The sequence below is a fragment of the Triturus cristatus genome, chromosome 9, assembly GCF_964204655.1.
Source record: "Triturus cristatus chromosome 9, aTriCri1.1, whole genome shotgun sequence".
Lineage (NCBI taxonomy): Eukaryota > Metazoa > Chordata > Amphibia > Caudata > Salamandridae > Triturus > Triturus cristatus.
In genome coordinates, this window is record NC_140592.1 from 48,676,521 (window position 1) to 48,691,690 (window position 15,170).

The 15,170-nt window shown below is 42.3% G+C and overlaps 1 protein-coding gene across 1 annotated transcript in view; it reads left to right on the forward strand.

Moving 5' to 3' along the window:
* The window catches only part of LOC146797360 (solute carrier family 26 member 6-like), a 187,101-nt gene extending 172,487 nt beyond the window's left edge, over positions 1-14,614 (forward strand). The window contains exons 17-19 of the mRNA XM_085624366.1: positions 99-153; positions 10,839-10,975; positions 12,618-14,614. Coding sequence (XP_085480492.1) covers positions 99-153; positions 10,839-10,975; positions 12,618-12,641 — 216 coding nt within the window. The 3' untranslated portion in view covers positions 12,642-14,614. The remainder of the gene's footprint in view (positions 1-98; positions 154-10,838; positions 10,976-12,617) is intronic.
* Positions 14,615-15,170: the final 556 nt, after the last annotated feature.

The window sequence follows — 15,170 nt, forward strand, 5'->3', positions numbered from 1 at the left end:
TGGTGTTAATTTTCAATACGGAATATTACATTTTGCATGAACCTTGAGTTTGTGGTGCATCCCCACTGTTCGCTGACACTGCTTTCTGTTCCCCTCAGATTTTCACAGACTTCCATGAGATCGGGGTGGAAGTGTACCTCTCGGGCTGCCAAGGTGGGTAATTCCGCCATCAGGTCCACCAGCCTACACATTTTGAGAAGCCTGTTTGTTGGGGCGGGGATCCTGGCGAGTACTGCAGGGGAGAGCCAAACCCAACACTTAAGTATTAGGCAGAGGATATGTGTTGGCCTCAAACAGATGCCAGGCTGCTTCTTTCACACTGTTTTACAGTTACACACCCTCAAAGATAGGCAAGCATCTTAGCTAGGTATGGGAAGAGTTGCTTTCCGTTTCATGTCAATATTGGCTTGGGTTTACAAATTCTTCTTTTGGCACAAACCCTAGTTGAGGGAACTGTAATGTGGCAGAGTAGATCAATTTCCCAACAGCCTTGAGAATAACAAAAAAAACACCCACACTCAATACCTACAGAAATCGAGTGGTTGTCACTCTATTCTGATTTAAGAAATGGCAGGAAAACCAGGAAAGAAACACATACTCTTGTAATCCACCAGAAAACATGATAAGTGTCTTACACAAAACAATCAACACTTCTGTGGCCTAAATGACTACCTATGAAGCATTAAATGTGTGATAGATAAAAGCATTTGCCAGAATAAAATAGCTACTCTGAAAATCAATTTACAAAAAATCAGCAATTTGACCAAAGAGAAACAAAGCTGCCGAAAATCTGGCAACGAGTGAAATCTGGCCACGAGTGAAAGCATATCAAATCTTGTAATAGAAATAAATAAATACATGGTTAAAGAAGAAGCTAAGAACAGTGAAACCTTCTAATGACCAGCACCTAACCTAATATCACTCTCTCAATACTCTCCCCTTAAGTTTTAATAGGGATTCGCGTGCACACTGAATAGCACCCACTGTCACAGTGCCTATTCCCTCGGGAATCCAACAGTCTAACATCAAAGCACAGGTGCACCACAGGAGGAAATTAAAGTTCACAATCAAGAGATTTATCTCCAACAATGCGGATTCTTCAAAGTTTTTTTCATTTATTCCATTTTCATAATATTTTCATAATCCAATGATTTTACTGGATGGGAGAATATTTCCTACACACATTTTATTATGTATTTCAAGTACAGTAAAATTCTACTCACCATCAACTACTAGCGCCCTGAAGAAGTCCTGTTTCGGGACGAAACGCGTCGGCTGTTCTGTTGGTTGATTTAACAAGAACCGAAGCTTGTTTTTTCTACGTATTATGAAAATGGAATAAATGAAAAAAACTTTGAAGAATCCGCATTGTTGGAGATAAATCTCTTGATTGTGAACTTTAATTTCCTCCTGTGGTGCACCTGTGCTTTGATGTTAAATAAATACATGATTGTGATATTACAAAAAAGAAAAATTCTTTACAAAACGAAACATAGCACAGAAAACAACTCAAGATGGTGAAGAAAGGGCAATACACACAAACTCTCACCTTACCTGTTAAACCATTCAGTGAACTGTACCACGTGTTTGGTCAAAAATGGAAACATTTTGTGAAAATATTATGGTGCGTTCCATTTGGAACCTGAGGTCTTCTGCAATCTTGATTTAGAATATCTGTAAAATCCTTTTTGAGTAATATTAAGTGTTCCATATCCCGACTAGAAAAACAAGAAAATATATTTGAACCAGTACTTAATTTGAAACAAAATAAGTGGCAGGTTCCTTTTCAAGAGGGCACAGCAGCTTGCACCACCTATTGCACTACTAATGGCAATTCAGACTTTTTATACATTAAAAATGACTAATACCCGCCCCTCCAAGCTATTTGTGTAGCTTTGGGTGGCAGGTAGTGGTCGTTTTTAATGTATAGGGAATTTCTAAACAACTGTTGTTGTGTTCATCACAAATGTGGACAAACAGCACCACTATGTGGCTGGCTGTCATAAGTCCCGGTATTGATAATTAAGTGCCAGGACCCAGCACCGGATAACACCAGCTCAAATGAAACACTGATTTAGAGCCAAATAACAAAACAAGATAAAAGTAACTGGACTTTACTTATTACCTATGTACAAGACCTACACCTTAAGTACATTCACAATTTGCCGTTAGCATGAGTGTGCATGCAGGAAGGATTGCACGTTCATGTACACAAGCGTGTTATATTATGCATTTACAAAATTACTACTTGTGATGTGGTCTGAAAATGTGGAATCACCGTACAAATACTGCAGAGGCAAGTGAGGATGGAAGGGGTGACCCAAGGATGGCAATGCTAATTACAGTGTACATTCACAAGTGTGGATGTCAGCCAAGAGGAATTCTGCCTCCCAAAAAATACACCCCACCTTCTCCATTACTATTCAAAGGCCAATCAGGACAAAGTGACACCTATCAAGCCTTTCAATACGTAACGCACCGCACATGACCACACAGTGGAACTGCAAAGCTAGACTAGAATGAAACTTTATCCAGAATGATGGTAAAAAGAGTGTTGCTCTTCTATAGATTGGTTACCTATCCGACCGAGTTCAACATTTCATGTGAAATCACCACTCGATTTGAACACGTGGCCACTGTGACACTCATTATGAGGCACAGAAGATGTAGTCGCACACTTAGCCCAAATTTGAGCATCTTACATAAAAAGAAGACCAGGGTAAATGATCACTGTAGTGATCATTGATGAGGGACACCTGAGCCACACTCTCAATATAGCTTTGGCTATCATCCTCACACTGTCCTCTAACACAAGTGGAGGTACAACAACACCTCAAACATTTTGAAGCATTTTTTTTTTAAAGTCAGTGGCAAGCTCACATTACCTGCTGACTTACACAAAAAAAAAAACAGTAGGATCACAATCCATGCTGAAACGTTTGCTGGAAAAACAGGCATTTGAGCGGGCAGTTTTGGAGTGCCATTGATGATGTTTTTTTATGTGTTGTGTTATGTTATGTTATGTGTAGTTGTGTTGTGCTCACCCTGGAGGATGTCCTGGCACTGAGGCAGGAGATGTATGGACCAAGCAAGGGTTGGGGCTAGAGGAGCCAGGTCTTAAGTTGCTTGGGGAATTCAAGAACTAAAGAGGCAGCTCTGATGTGCAGGGGCAGGGCTTTCCATCCTTAACGGAGTGGAGAAGAGAGCAGAAGGCATGACCACCTGATATGGTTCTGCGTATTGAGGGGGTGTGTGCCAGTAGGAGTACGACTGAGTGGAGGTGCCTGGTAGGTTTGTGGAAGTTTATGCGGTTGTTGAGGTATGTGAGGCCACTGTTGTGTAAGATTTGTTGGTGTGAGTGAGAAGTTTGAAAAGTGCGCATTTGTGAATTGGGAGCCACTGGAGCTCGTATAGGTGCGGGGTGATGTACATGCAGGGTGAGAGGTTGGGGGTGAGCCCAACACCATTTTGTATAATCTAGAGTTTTATGCTTAGTTAACCATTGATTCCAGCATAAAGTCTGTTGCCATAGTTAAACTTACTGGTGATGAGGGCTTGGATGACTTCTGCAAGTGTTGGTGGGTTGCCATTTGAAACTCTTCTTGAGTATCTTGAGTTTGTGGAAGGAGGAGATGGAGACAGCGTTCACTTGGCCGGTCATGGTGAGTTGGTGGTTTATCCAGTGGCATAACATAGCGCACACAGCCCCTGCAGTGCGGGGGCCTGAGCTCCAGGGGCCCCCTCAACACCCTGGTCTGTGAGCTCCCGAGTGACTCCCGAGGTGGCACCCCTCCCTGTACTTTGCTGGGGTCCCCTTCAAGTTTCTTTACGCCACTGTGTTGATTACTATTCCAAGGTCCTTTGTGTGAGTTGCCAGTAGGGGTGTGGGTCCGAGCTCTGCAGGCCACCAGGTGGAGTCCCAGAGTGAGGTGTCTTTGCCAAATATTACAATTGCTGTCATGTCTGTGTTGAACTTAAGGCAGTTTGTTTCATCTATCTGGCAACTTCAGTATGGAGCAGGAGAAATTTCCCTGGGAGTTTGGCATCTTGTAGAAGAGGAAGGGTTTGAACTGGGTGTCACCAGAATGTTGATTCGGTGGGCGCGTATTATGCTGGTGAGTGGGGTCATGTAGGTGTTGAGCAGAATGGGCTGAGTGAGGATCCATGTGGAACTCCGCAATGAGGCTGACAGTGTCTGCGGTGAAGTGGGCCTGGCTGAGCGACTGGGTGCAGCCTATCAGGAAGGAGCAAATCCAGCAAAGTGCAGGTCCATGAATGCCTGCTTTGTGAAGTTGTTGGATAACAAGGGGGTAGGAGATGGTGTTGAAGATTGTGGAATGGTCCAGTATGATGAGAGCTGCGATGTCACCTCTACTTTCTAGAAGAAGGAACAGCCCATCAGCTAGAGACATGAGCTAAAGTTGGGGTTTGCATTATGATTTCAATCGAGGCTAGAATAAGGGTCAGAATATATCAGATTGTTAAAGATAATACCATCTGTGCATAAACTTATTTTCTAGATACCTTTAATCTTTTGGGTTAATTTCATGATAGCAATATGTAAAATTGGTTTAATCTATTATTGTATCACCTAATTTATCAGATGTTCCTCTGGCTAGTGTAGACAGTACCGTAATTTTGCAACATTTGTAAAATTAAAAGTAGAATTGATATGGCACATTATATTAATACGTTTTGGTCTGTTCAAACAGGTAATGGTAGTTGGTCTAAATGTTATCTGTAACTTCTGCCATAATCGCACTCAAATACTTTATTGTATATACAATATGTGAGAAGCTGGCTTAGTATATGGTGCACACTTCTGGAAGTGTAGCACCCTGCACTAATCCAGACAATCCTTATGGTGATTTTAGTGGTCTTAGACAACCTTAAAAAGCTCTCTCCATGTCTATGTGGTAGCTGTGGAGAGCAGCCATCATGCTTAGTCCTGAAGGAGTGTGAAGCAGCTTGTTTTACCTGAACGTGATCTTATTGGTATAGATTAAGTGAAAAAGAACCACACGGTCTATTTATAAAAAATATGTATTTACTATAAGACACTCACTAACACATACAAATATGTCCTACCAGAAGATATACGAAATGCACACAATACTTTGTAAAGAAAACATGTAAGAATTACGTACTACGCAATGGTCCCCGGGGGGGGGGGGGGGGGCAAAACATATATTAAAATAGAGGGATGCGAACCACGCAAGTCGAGACTGTACCCGGAGGACATAGAAATGCCAGGAACCCAAGAAACCACCCGAGGTACGTAACTAGGAACCCCACGGAGGTTGTGTGTAGAGTGGAAACACGACACGGGCTCTATTCAAGTGAATTGGTAAGTCTTGGTTGCAATTTTAAACAAGAAGGACTCTCTGTTCTCAGTGGACCCTGAAGAAACCCTGTGAAACATAGAAGGTTGGAGAGCCACCCCACCCGTGTATACCCTAGGAACCCAGATACCTATACCAGGGAAGCCAGGTGCATAGGTGTGAAGTGGCGTCAGAAACCGCCATAGAAACAAGTGGAATGTGTCCGGTGGAATCCAAAGGTGGATTCAAGATGAGAAGTACCTGCAAGCAGAGAAGACAGAATCTACGCCACTCAGGAGTGACCAGGGGGCATGTAGGTCAAATGCACACCGATGTCGGGTGTTGCAGGAGTGTTGACGGTGACCTTGGAGCTGCAGCTGTGCGGACCAGGCAACGCTGTGGAAGACCAGGAGCCATTCACAAGCTGTCCCACGTCGGATGTTGAGAGTTGAGGCGTTGGTGTCCGTTGGGAGCACCAACAAGCCTTTGCTACCACAACCAGCGTGGAAAGCGAAAAAGGTGCAGTGTCTGGACCAGCAAGGTCCAGGTGACTCGCTACAAGCAGGGGAGTCAGAGCAGGCCCCGCGCAATGAGGAGAGCCTGCTGAAAACAAAGAAGACTCTCAAATGAACCCACAGGCTGGATGCACTGGGGTCACGAAAGGACCTTGAGCAGCTCACCAAAGATGCAGGCTCACGGTGCAAGAGATGTGGTGAGGAAGAAGATCTTGGCCACAGGACTTGCTTTAGGTGAAGACTACTTGGAGCCCGAAGATCTCTGAGAAAGCCTTTGAAATGGCAAGTCATGGGCGGTGCTCAGGGGTTCTGTTCCTGTGGCTCCGACAAGGAATACTGGCCTCAAACTTGAGAGGACAGGGCAGTGAAGAACCACCACCTGTGTTGCTGAGCCTTCGGTGTTCGTGGCAGCACAGGAACAGCAGACCGGTCAGTTTCATTGCGGTGCCTGCAGATGCAGGGAGGTGACTTCTTCACTCCAAAGGAGATTCCTTCAGATGTCTTGGACGCCCACAGGTTTTGGAAGGTTCCTGTATGGAGCACAGGCACAGACGTTGCAGCAGACGAGCAAGGTGATGAGACCAGGAGCAGCAGGAGTCTTTCCAGTTGCAGTCTTGATACCGAGAGCGAAGTCCAGTGAAGTCCAGAGTGCCCAGACGGTCGAAGATAAAGTAGTGTCTTGATATGAATCTTGTCCCACGACGAAGCTAGGGACCCACTCACAGGTAAGCCCTTAAGTACCCTAAGGAAAGGGTTAGGATGATTCAGGGTGGGAACCAACCTTTACAACGTAGTCATTACATCGCACTACCTTTACATAGCAGTCATTACATCGCAACATCCTTTACATCGCATGTCATTACAACGCAGCCATTACATAGCATGTCACTACAACGCATGTCATTACAATGCATGTCACTACAACGCAGGAATTACATCACAAGTCATTACAATGCATACCATTACAACGCATAGTACCCTTACACTATCCAACACTTACCCTACTGTTGCACTCACTGGAGTTAGAATAGTAATTTTTCCCCCTACACTATCCAACACTTACCCTACTGTTGCATTCACTGGAGTTAGAATAGTGATTTTTACCCCTACACTATCCAACACTTGCCCTACTGTTGCACTCACTGGAGACGATGTAATGGAATGCGTTGTAAAGGTAGTTTCTGAAAATGCGATGTAATGGCATGCGATGTAAAAAAATGCGTTGTAAAGGATGTTGCGGTGTAAAAACTGCGTTGTAAAGGCATGCATTGTAAATGTATGCGTTGTAACGTCATACATTCAACCTGAGCTGGTTTGAACTGGACTATGCAAGGAGGGCACCAAATGTGCCCCAAAAGCAGACTGAGTTGCACTGGCAAGTGCTTCCACCCTGCCCCAGTACACTAAACCCTGTCTGGGAGGTGGTCACACCTCCCTGTGACAGGAAACCTATTGTCCTGCCTTCCTCCTCGAGCTTGGCTCAGCAACAGGAGGGCAGAATCGTGTCTCTGGTCGGCAGCAGCCATGTTGTGCTGTTCGGGTCTAGAAGACTGGTACCAGGAGCACTGAGGGCCTCCCTGTAGAGCTTTACAGTGCATAGAATCATACCTCCCACACCATTTATGGTATGGGAGGTATTATTCCAACTTGTTTGATACCCAACACTACAGGGTTCGTTCCAGCCAGTTTACAGATGGTCATCGCGTAATGACGCATGGTCACTCTATGTAGCGTAATGGCTGATGCACTTACAACCCGGGAGAATGGACTCCGAAGGTCGTAGGGGTGGTCTGCTAATGCAGGGGCACCTTCTCACTTATAACCAGCACCCTGCCTTCAGGATTGAAAGGCCTGCCTTTGGGGTGACTTATAGGTTTTAAGTGCAGTGACCTCAGATCTAAGAAATGTATAACTGTTGTAAGTGGTGCTAGCACCAGCTTACACAGGCTGCAATGCCAGGCCTGTAGTCACCGTTTGAGTGGTCTCTCGTGTGTGACATAATACATGTTGCAGCCCATGGGAGACCCTTGGTGCACCTTTGCCCTGGGTACCTCAGTACCATCTACTAGGGACTTATAAAGGGTACACCAGTAGCCAATCCGGGATTTACCTAAATACTCACTATAGTCAATTTAAGGGGAAAGCACAGAGACTGGGGTCCTGATTAGCAGGATCCCAGTCAGACTAGTCAGAAACAGCATAGCACCATGCAAAAAAGGGCTAACCATAAAAGCAGATCCATTTTCCTACACAATAGATAATTATTGACACCAAGGGGCCTATTATGATGGCGGGTGGATCGCCACGGCCCGGCCGGCGGTGGCGATCCGCCCACCATCACAACTACATTTACCCCGCCATATTACCATGGCGGGGGGTAACGCCGCTTTTCCGCCGGTTGGCAATCCGCACGATTGCCGGCCGGGCGGAAAAGGCCCACAATATGGTGGCGGTGCCTTGCAGGCACCGCAATCCATATTATGATGCTGGCGGTGGGTATGCCTTTCCATGACGGAGACTCCGCCATGGAAAGGCATACAGTAAATTAGTTTTGGGGCACGTTGCAGGCCCCCGGGGGGTGGGGGTGGTGGCTGCACTTGGGGGGGTACAGGTACCCCCTTCATTGCCACACACAAGGTGGCAGGCACCGCGCGGTGCCTGTCACGTTGTGCATGGGAATGCACAACATGCCACTTTAACATTGCGGCGGGTGCTGCATACAGCACCGCCCGCCGCAATGATAAAGATGCTGGATGTGACCGCCAGGGTGGCGGTCGCATCCTAATTGGCCTCGGGGGACCGCCGCACCTCTGGCAGTCGGTCACGTTTTCCGATACGGTGGCGGGCGGACAAAGTCCCCCCGCCATTGTAATGGGGCCCATAATGTTCTGCATAAATTTAAAATAGGTAATAGCTGTAGGTGAAGGAAATGCTTCTTCTCTGAAGATACTATAATACATAGTATTTCTATTCTCCTTTTCAAAATTCTTACTTTCACATTAATAAAATGTTTGCAAAAATGTTTATTTATAGTTTCTAAATACCATTATTTATTGTTTTTTACAGTACTGGCCAGGTTTAGCAATGATGGGTAAATTTGCACTTTAGTTATCCATCCATTTTCAGCAAATTACATTCCCTTTTACTCTTACAATTTATCATACATAGCATGGTAGAACAGTATATATTGTAATCACAGCCTTGACATAGCACATTCTTCCTCCTTAGATTTAGCAGTTGAATTATTTATAAATAAGTCCCCCATAATGTTTGTTGTTAGTACCCAAAAAATATAATATGGGCATTATTAGTAACATGAGTAAATATCAAAATGTTCCCAAGTCATCTTGATCAGGAATCATCATTACTCTTAAAGTTTTATTCTCATGTTGTTTGTTTACAAATCATTCATATTTCCGTAGATGTTGGAATTCCATGAATGATTTGTTACTTTTCAGATTTTTAATTTGATTAATTTATTGAATATTTAATTTGTCATTCATTTTTACTGTGGTTCACTTTAATTTTGAACACTTTTATTCCCTCCCTACCGATTTTCTCTTTCATATAAAAATACTTAAATGCTATTTTCATTATTCATTTCTAAATCTTTAAGTTTAAAAAAATGTTATTTAGTGTTTAGGTTGTGGAGGAAAGTATTATAGACTGCCTTCTTGTGTTTAAGTTATTACCATTTGTGGTTACCTTTGCCTGGTAATACACATTGGAGCCTTGTTCTTGTTTATTATTATATCTAATATATCTAATAAGGTGTTTTAAACATAATAAAAGAATGAGGTTTAAGTGTAGGTTTAGAGGGAGAGTTATTACTATGGCAGGATAAACAGTTACATTTGGGGTTAGGGTAGTGAAAGGGACAGACATTTTGCATTTCTGAGATATTAGGGGTTACCAAAATGCATTGTGATTGGTCAGCATGTCATTGTAGTAGTTAACAATTAAAATATTTGCAGTAGATTGTTTTTATACGGTATTGCCTACAAAGGTATTTTTATCCCATGTAATGTAATTCATGTATTGCACTCGCAGTGTAATATGTTGTATTGAGTACTTACTACTGATCTAGACTTGTTGTCCTTTTATGACCCAACTTCAGGTCTCTTGTGGCTGCCTAAAAACAATTAGGTTTTTAGTTTGTACTATTAAAAAAAACTGTACACATAAGCATTGTAAAGTTTAGCGGCGCTGCAGATATCATGCCAGTCCTGGGATTAAATCTCTGGGTAAAAGGCAGGATATAAAAAACATGAATCACATTCTTCCAGTGTATACCATATGAGAAATGTCAGGTGTATATTGGACGGTAACATTTATAATTGAGTAGTGACTGTCTTGTGTGTGGCTTCTGGGCCTTATTTATGATCCCCTGAGTCACATTTGTGCCGCCGTTGTGTCACTTTGTGTGACACAGCGGCGGCGTAAATAATGCACCATGTTGCGCCATATTTACGGAGTGACGCATCTAGGCAGATGCGTCACTTCGTAAACCCATGCACTACTTATACCTGCGTCAGGTATAATGTATGCAGGGTGGGCGTTCCCCCGCCAGAAAGTGTCGTAGGAGTGTCGCAGTGAAATCTATAAGATTTTACTGCGTCACTTCTAGGACACCAATGCATCAAAACATTACGCCTGCCTCATGGTAGGAATAAGGGTGATGCAGGCCCTTTCACATGGGGCTTGCCCCATGTGAAAGGACACATTGCCTGAGTTGTGTCTGTTTTCAGACACACCCTAGCAATTCGCCACTACTGACGTATCTGTCATTCCTTGCGACATGATGCGTCATACAGTAACTATGCTGCATCAATCATGTCACAAGGAGGATGCACTGAGAAGTGTTGCATCGCTGCTTTCACACTGTGATGCAACTTTTCGCATAAATAAGGCCCTCTATCTTTAAACAAATGCAGACTGGTGATTCTAGCAGATTTTAAGTTGAACAGTAACAGCAAGCTTCTCTCTCTCTCTCAATATGCAGCATACGTAATTCAACAAATGGAGAATGGAAACTTCTTCTGCCCCTCCATCACGAAAGCCCAGCTCTTTGCCTCCGTACATGATGCTGTCACCCACATCTCAAAAACGAAAGAATGCAGAATAAGGCAGATGGCCAAAGTAAGTGCCTTGGTAAACTTATTTTCTAGAAACCAGTATTTTTTTATATATATTTAGGCATCACACATGGACAGAGAAGGCGTTCTATATGGGGTAAATTATTATTACGGAACTATTCCAGTAATACATCCATATCATGCAGACAGATTTCCTTGGGCAGGCTACAAATGCCAAGTACATCACCAATAAGCAATTTAATGACCATTTAAATATTCAACTCAAGGTCCAGCAAAAAGGGAAGAACTTTATTTTTATGCAATTTGAGCATGTGTATTCCTTCCCAGTAGACATTAAACAAAAATGTAATATAGGTACCTTAGATACAAGAACTATGGTGTTGAGATTCTGTCACATTGCCAGCTGAGTGGTTGGTGTTATGGGCATCTGCTCTGCCAGTTTCACGGGCACCGAGGCAGTTCACGGTTTATGCCAGGCATACCCAAGATAGATCATGGCATCAGGAACCGTGCTCAGTTTTCACGATAATAACTCTGTAAATAAGTTCAATTTAAATTTACTACATGTAAATTTATCTTACATGGATATCATGAAAATCTGGCACGGATCCGGTCCTTCTAGACCTAGGTTGATCACCAAGTGATAAGTTGGTTTAAAAATTCAGATACTTGGTGCTTCTTTAACTTAGTCTTCATTCGTCTTTCCTCCCTCTCGTCTCCCTACTTCGCTTCCTGCTGCTACGTAGGGAGCAGTGGCAGTAATAGTTGTCAACCAGTCTGGGAAAAATATGTTGGGGTTAGCATTGACAGTGACAATATTTCCTGAGAGTTGTTATTGTTGTGCTAATCAAAGTTGATCTGTTTATTAGTTTGTGTGACTACTAATAAAAATAATTTACGCAAGATGTAGCTGGAAAACAAGAGTGATGAGATGTTAAACCAGTATGAGGTAACATTTAATGTAAATCTTTACACGTATACATAGAAGGACACCATACAAACATATTTTAAACAACTTGGATCACAATTAGAATTAGACAAAAGTTTACGAAAGAAGGAAGCATATCATATAATTAAAACTGGATAAAGAATTAAAAATTGACAGAGCAAACATTTAACGTGACATGCATAAATACAGTTGGACAAATATTTAATATGAAAAAGATAAAGATTTTAAGTGAACTGAACAAACGTAAGATAATGCTAGGCAAACATTTAAAGTAAACTTGGAAAAGATTTAAAATATAGCTGGACAAACATTTAACGTGAAATGGATAAACATTTACAGTAAACTAGGCAAACACTTCAAATAAAATTTGGCAAATGTTTACAATAAAATGGAAAAACTTTTTAATGAAAATAGACAGGTGTGTTTTATTTGGTTTTATGGCTGAGAAGAGTTTTGGAACAAGAGGCAAAACTGTAAAACAATATTTACTGTGCATTGCATAAGCATTTAAGCTAAGGCCGGATAAATGTGCCATGTAACTGGCCAACAAAAATGTAAGTTCTTCGGTCTTACTGGCTGGAGAGGATATCTCCATTTTGAGCATAAACCTTCTTTTGCAGCAAGCCATAGCTATTCAAGAACTCTTGGAGGCAAAAACAAATTTGAAAGCATGAAATGTGGAAGTGTTTTTTATGAAAGGAAACTTTTAAAGCGGTCACTTAAAAATGTTTTTCAGAATCAGCTCCAGACAAGGCTATAACCAGCGGATACAATGAGGTCAAGGGACAAGATGTGACTTCCTTACAAGCTGTGCTGTAGGCCAGCCCGGCCCGGCATCTTCCAGGGTCTATTCATGCGGGTTTCGGATATCAACATGCTACACTGGACTTGGCAGGACAGAGTCTTCTACTTTGCATTCTAACTTCCTTACTCATTCATTAATGTCCAGGAATTGCTTATTTCAACGTTTTGATTCAAGAGATTGACAATTGCAGCCATCCATACACTCTTAGGGTAGTTACTGGGCACTCGGTGCTATCTTACCACAATTAGATGAAAGAAGTGTAGACATAAGTTAGTGATAGGAATGGGTAGCGGCTGCTCTGTTTCACTTGCTTATTGCTACCCCTTGCCTACGCCTGGTCTCGGGGGTCACCAAGACTGTGTCAAGAGAGGAAATAACAGTACCCTAGAGCAGCAGTACTTAACCAGTGGTCCGGGGTCACCTAGGGGTCTGCAATGCCTGCTCAGGGGGTCCACAACTGCTTAGAAAATTAAATAGTATTATCAGATTAGTTAATTGTATATAAACAAAGAAGCAAAATAAAAGATTGAAAATGTTAAAACATTCTGTAAATATGAAGAAAGTTTGAATTTGGGGACTAAAAATTACCTTGGTATCCTCAGAATGAATTCATGGGATCAGGACAAGAGCATCAAGCAGAATACTCTATGGACAATGGGTGTTCTCCTTTGAATTTAGAAATGCTCCAACCTTCCCAGTAAAATGTTGCTTTTTTTTAAATTTGTTTGAGAATTATTTTACAAATTCATCATTTGGGTATTTGTTCTCTAAATGTTTGTTCCCGTATTTTTACGTACTGTTTTGCAATTCAAGTCACCCAACTTGCTTAGGCCGGGGTCCCCTGATTCCAATAGTGATTCAGCAGGGGGTCCCCTGATTTAATTTCCAATTCATTCTTGGCCCCTGGATTCCAGCAGTAATTGCATGAGGGTCGACAGATTACGCTCTATTTACTTTCTGTATTTACTGCTCACTGCCCTCACCCTAGCCTCTCACCATCAGACAGCTGATGATGAGATTTTGGTGGGTCAGGGGATCAAGCTTGTCATGTTATCCCCCATAAAAGCGTTTGTAAGGTTAATTCTGCCACTTTTGTAATTTGGGTGGTTCATGCTCATGTCTACAAGAGTCTAGATACCACTTCAGGGGGAAGTATATGTGAGCCCTTAGCAGTGACTTGGAATCTTTACTTTTTTTGAAGAGTTTGAGTTGAATAAAATTCTCATTTTATATGATTTGTTTTAATGAAATGTTTGTCCCAGCTGAAGCAACAAACGGTGTATCAAGTTAGACAATTCTAGAGTCCCACTAACCTGTCAATTACAGGGGGTCAGGAGAGGAGAACAAGAATCTCCTTACATTGAGCTATTGTGCTGGTGCTAGCAGAATTCATCATCATTCACTTACCACAAACCTTCCTAAACATTAGCAAAGCTCACAAAACACCTTCCAAAGGTAGGCAAGAAACACTGTTTGAACCATAAAAGGGAGGGTGCTGGTTTTAGTTCCCTTTTATGTTACTTATAATGCTGTTGCCCATTATTATAGGGCACATTCTAAAACTCAATTGCTCCTGGACACCTCACTAACATGTATTATGTATTACAATTACTGAGCAGTGTTCATCAACTTCGGAAAGATGAGAATGAATAAAGCACATACACAGGTTGGGCATGCAAGGCTGACTATGTGATGAAACAAACGAAAGGGTGCTATTTAAAGTAAGAACGCCTTACAGACTTTGTGAAACGGTCAGAACACCAAAATATAAAAAGCAGGCCTATTGGCTCCATCAAGAGGGGCAGAATATATAAAGTAGAACTATTGTATTTGTCAAAAAATCATCAATAACTGTAATGAAATGTATATTTTATAAATCAACACATTACAATGTGATTGTCATAAAACAGTTTTAATAAAGCCCTGCTAAAAACACATCAACATGTCTTTGAGTCTTTTTTTAATATTGTTCAGGCCACAAAATGCAACCTCAGAACCGGCAACAAGAGCATACAGGTCTGTGACATGAAATATATAAATATAAAGGGGCATATTTACGGGAATGTCACGCAGCACAGAAAGCCACCTTGCTGTGCTGCGCTGCATGACTAGGAAAGGGCAGGAACACGCAGAATTTAAAAGAATACAGCGCATTCCTGCCTTTATCCCGGTGTTGGCGCCATTTTGGCAGCCTAGCGCCAACGCAAGCACACTTATACCATGGTGGAAGGGTGCTTGTGTTCCATGCAGGATTATTTTTGTGCAGGAAGGGGTTCCTTACCTGCACAAAAACAATTTTGAGAGGAGTATTCTTTTTTCTATGTGCGTTGCAGAATGCAGCACACATAGAAAGAGGAAGTAACGAGGAGAAATAAAAATATTTATCCCATTAAGCCTCCCCTGGGAAGGCGTATCTTTTGGTGCATTCCCAGGTCTACCACTTTTGGTAAATCTGGGAATACAGCAATAACCATGGGAGCTGTG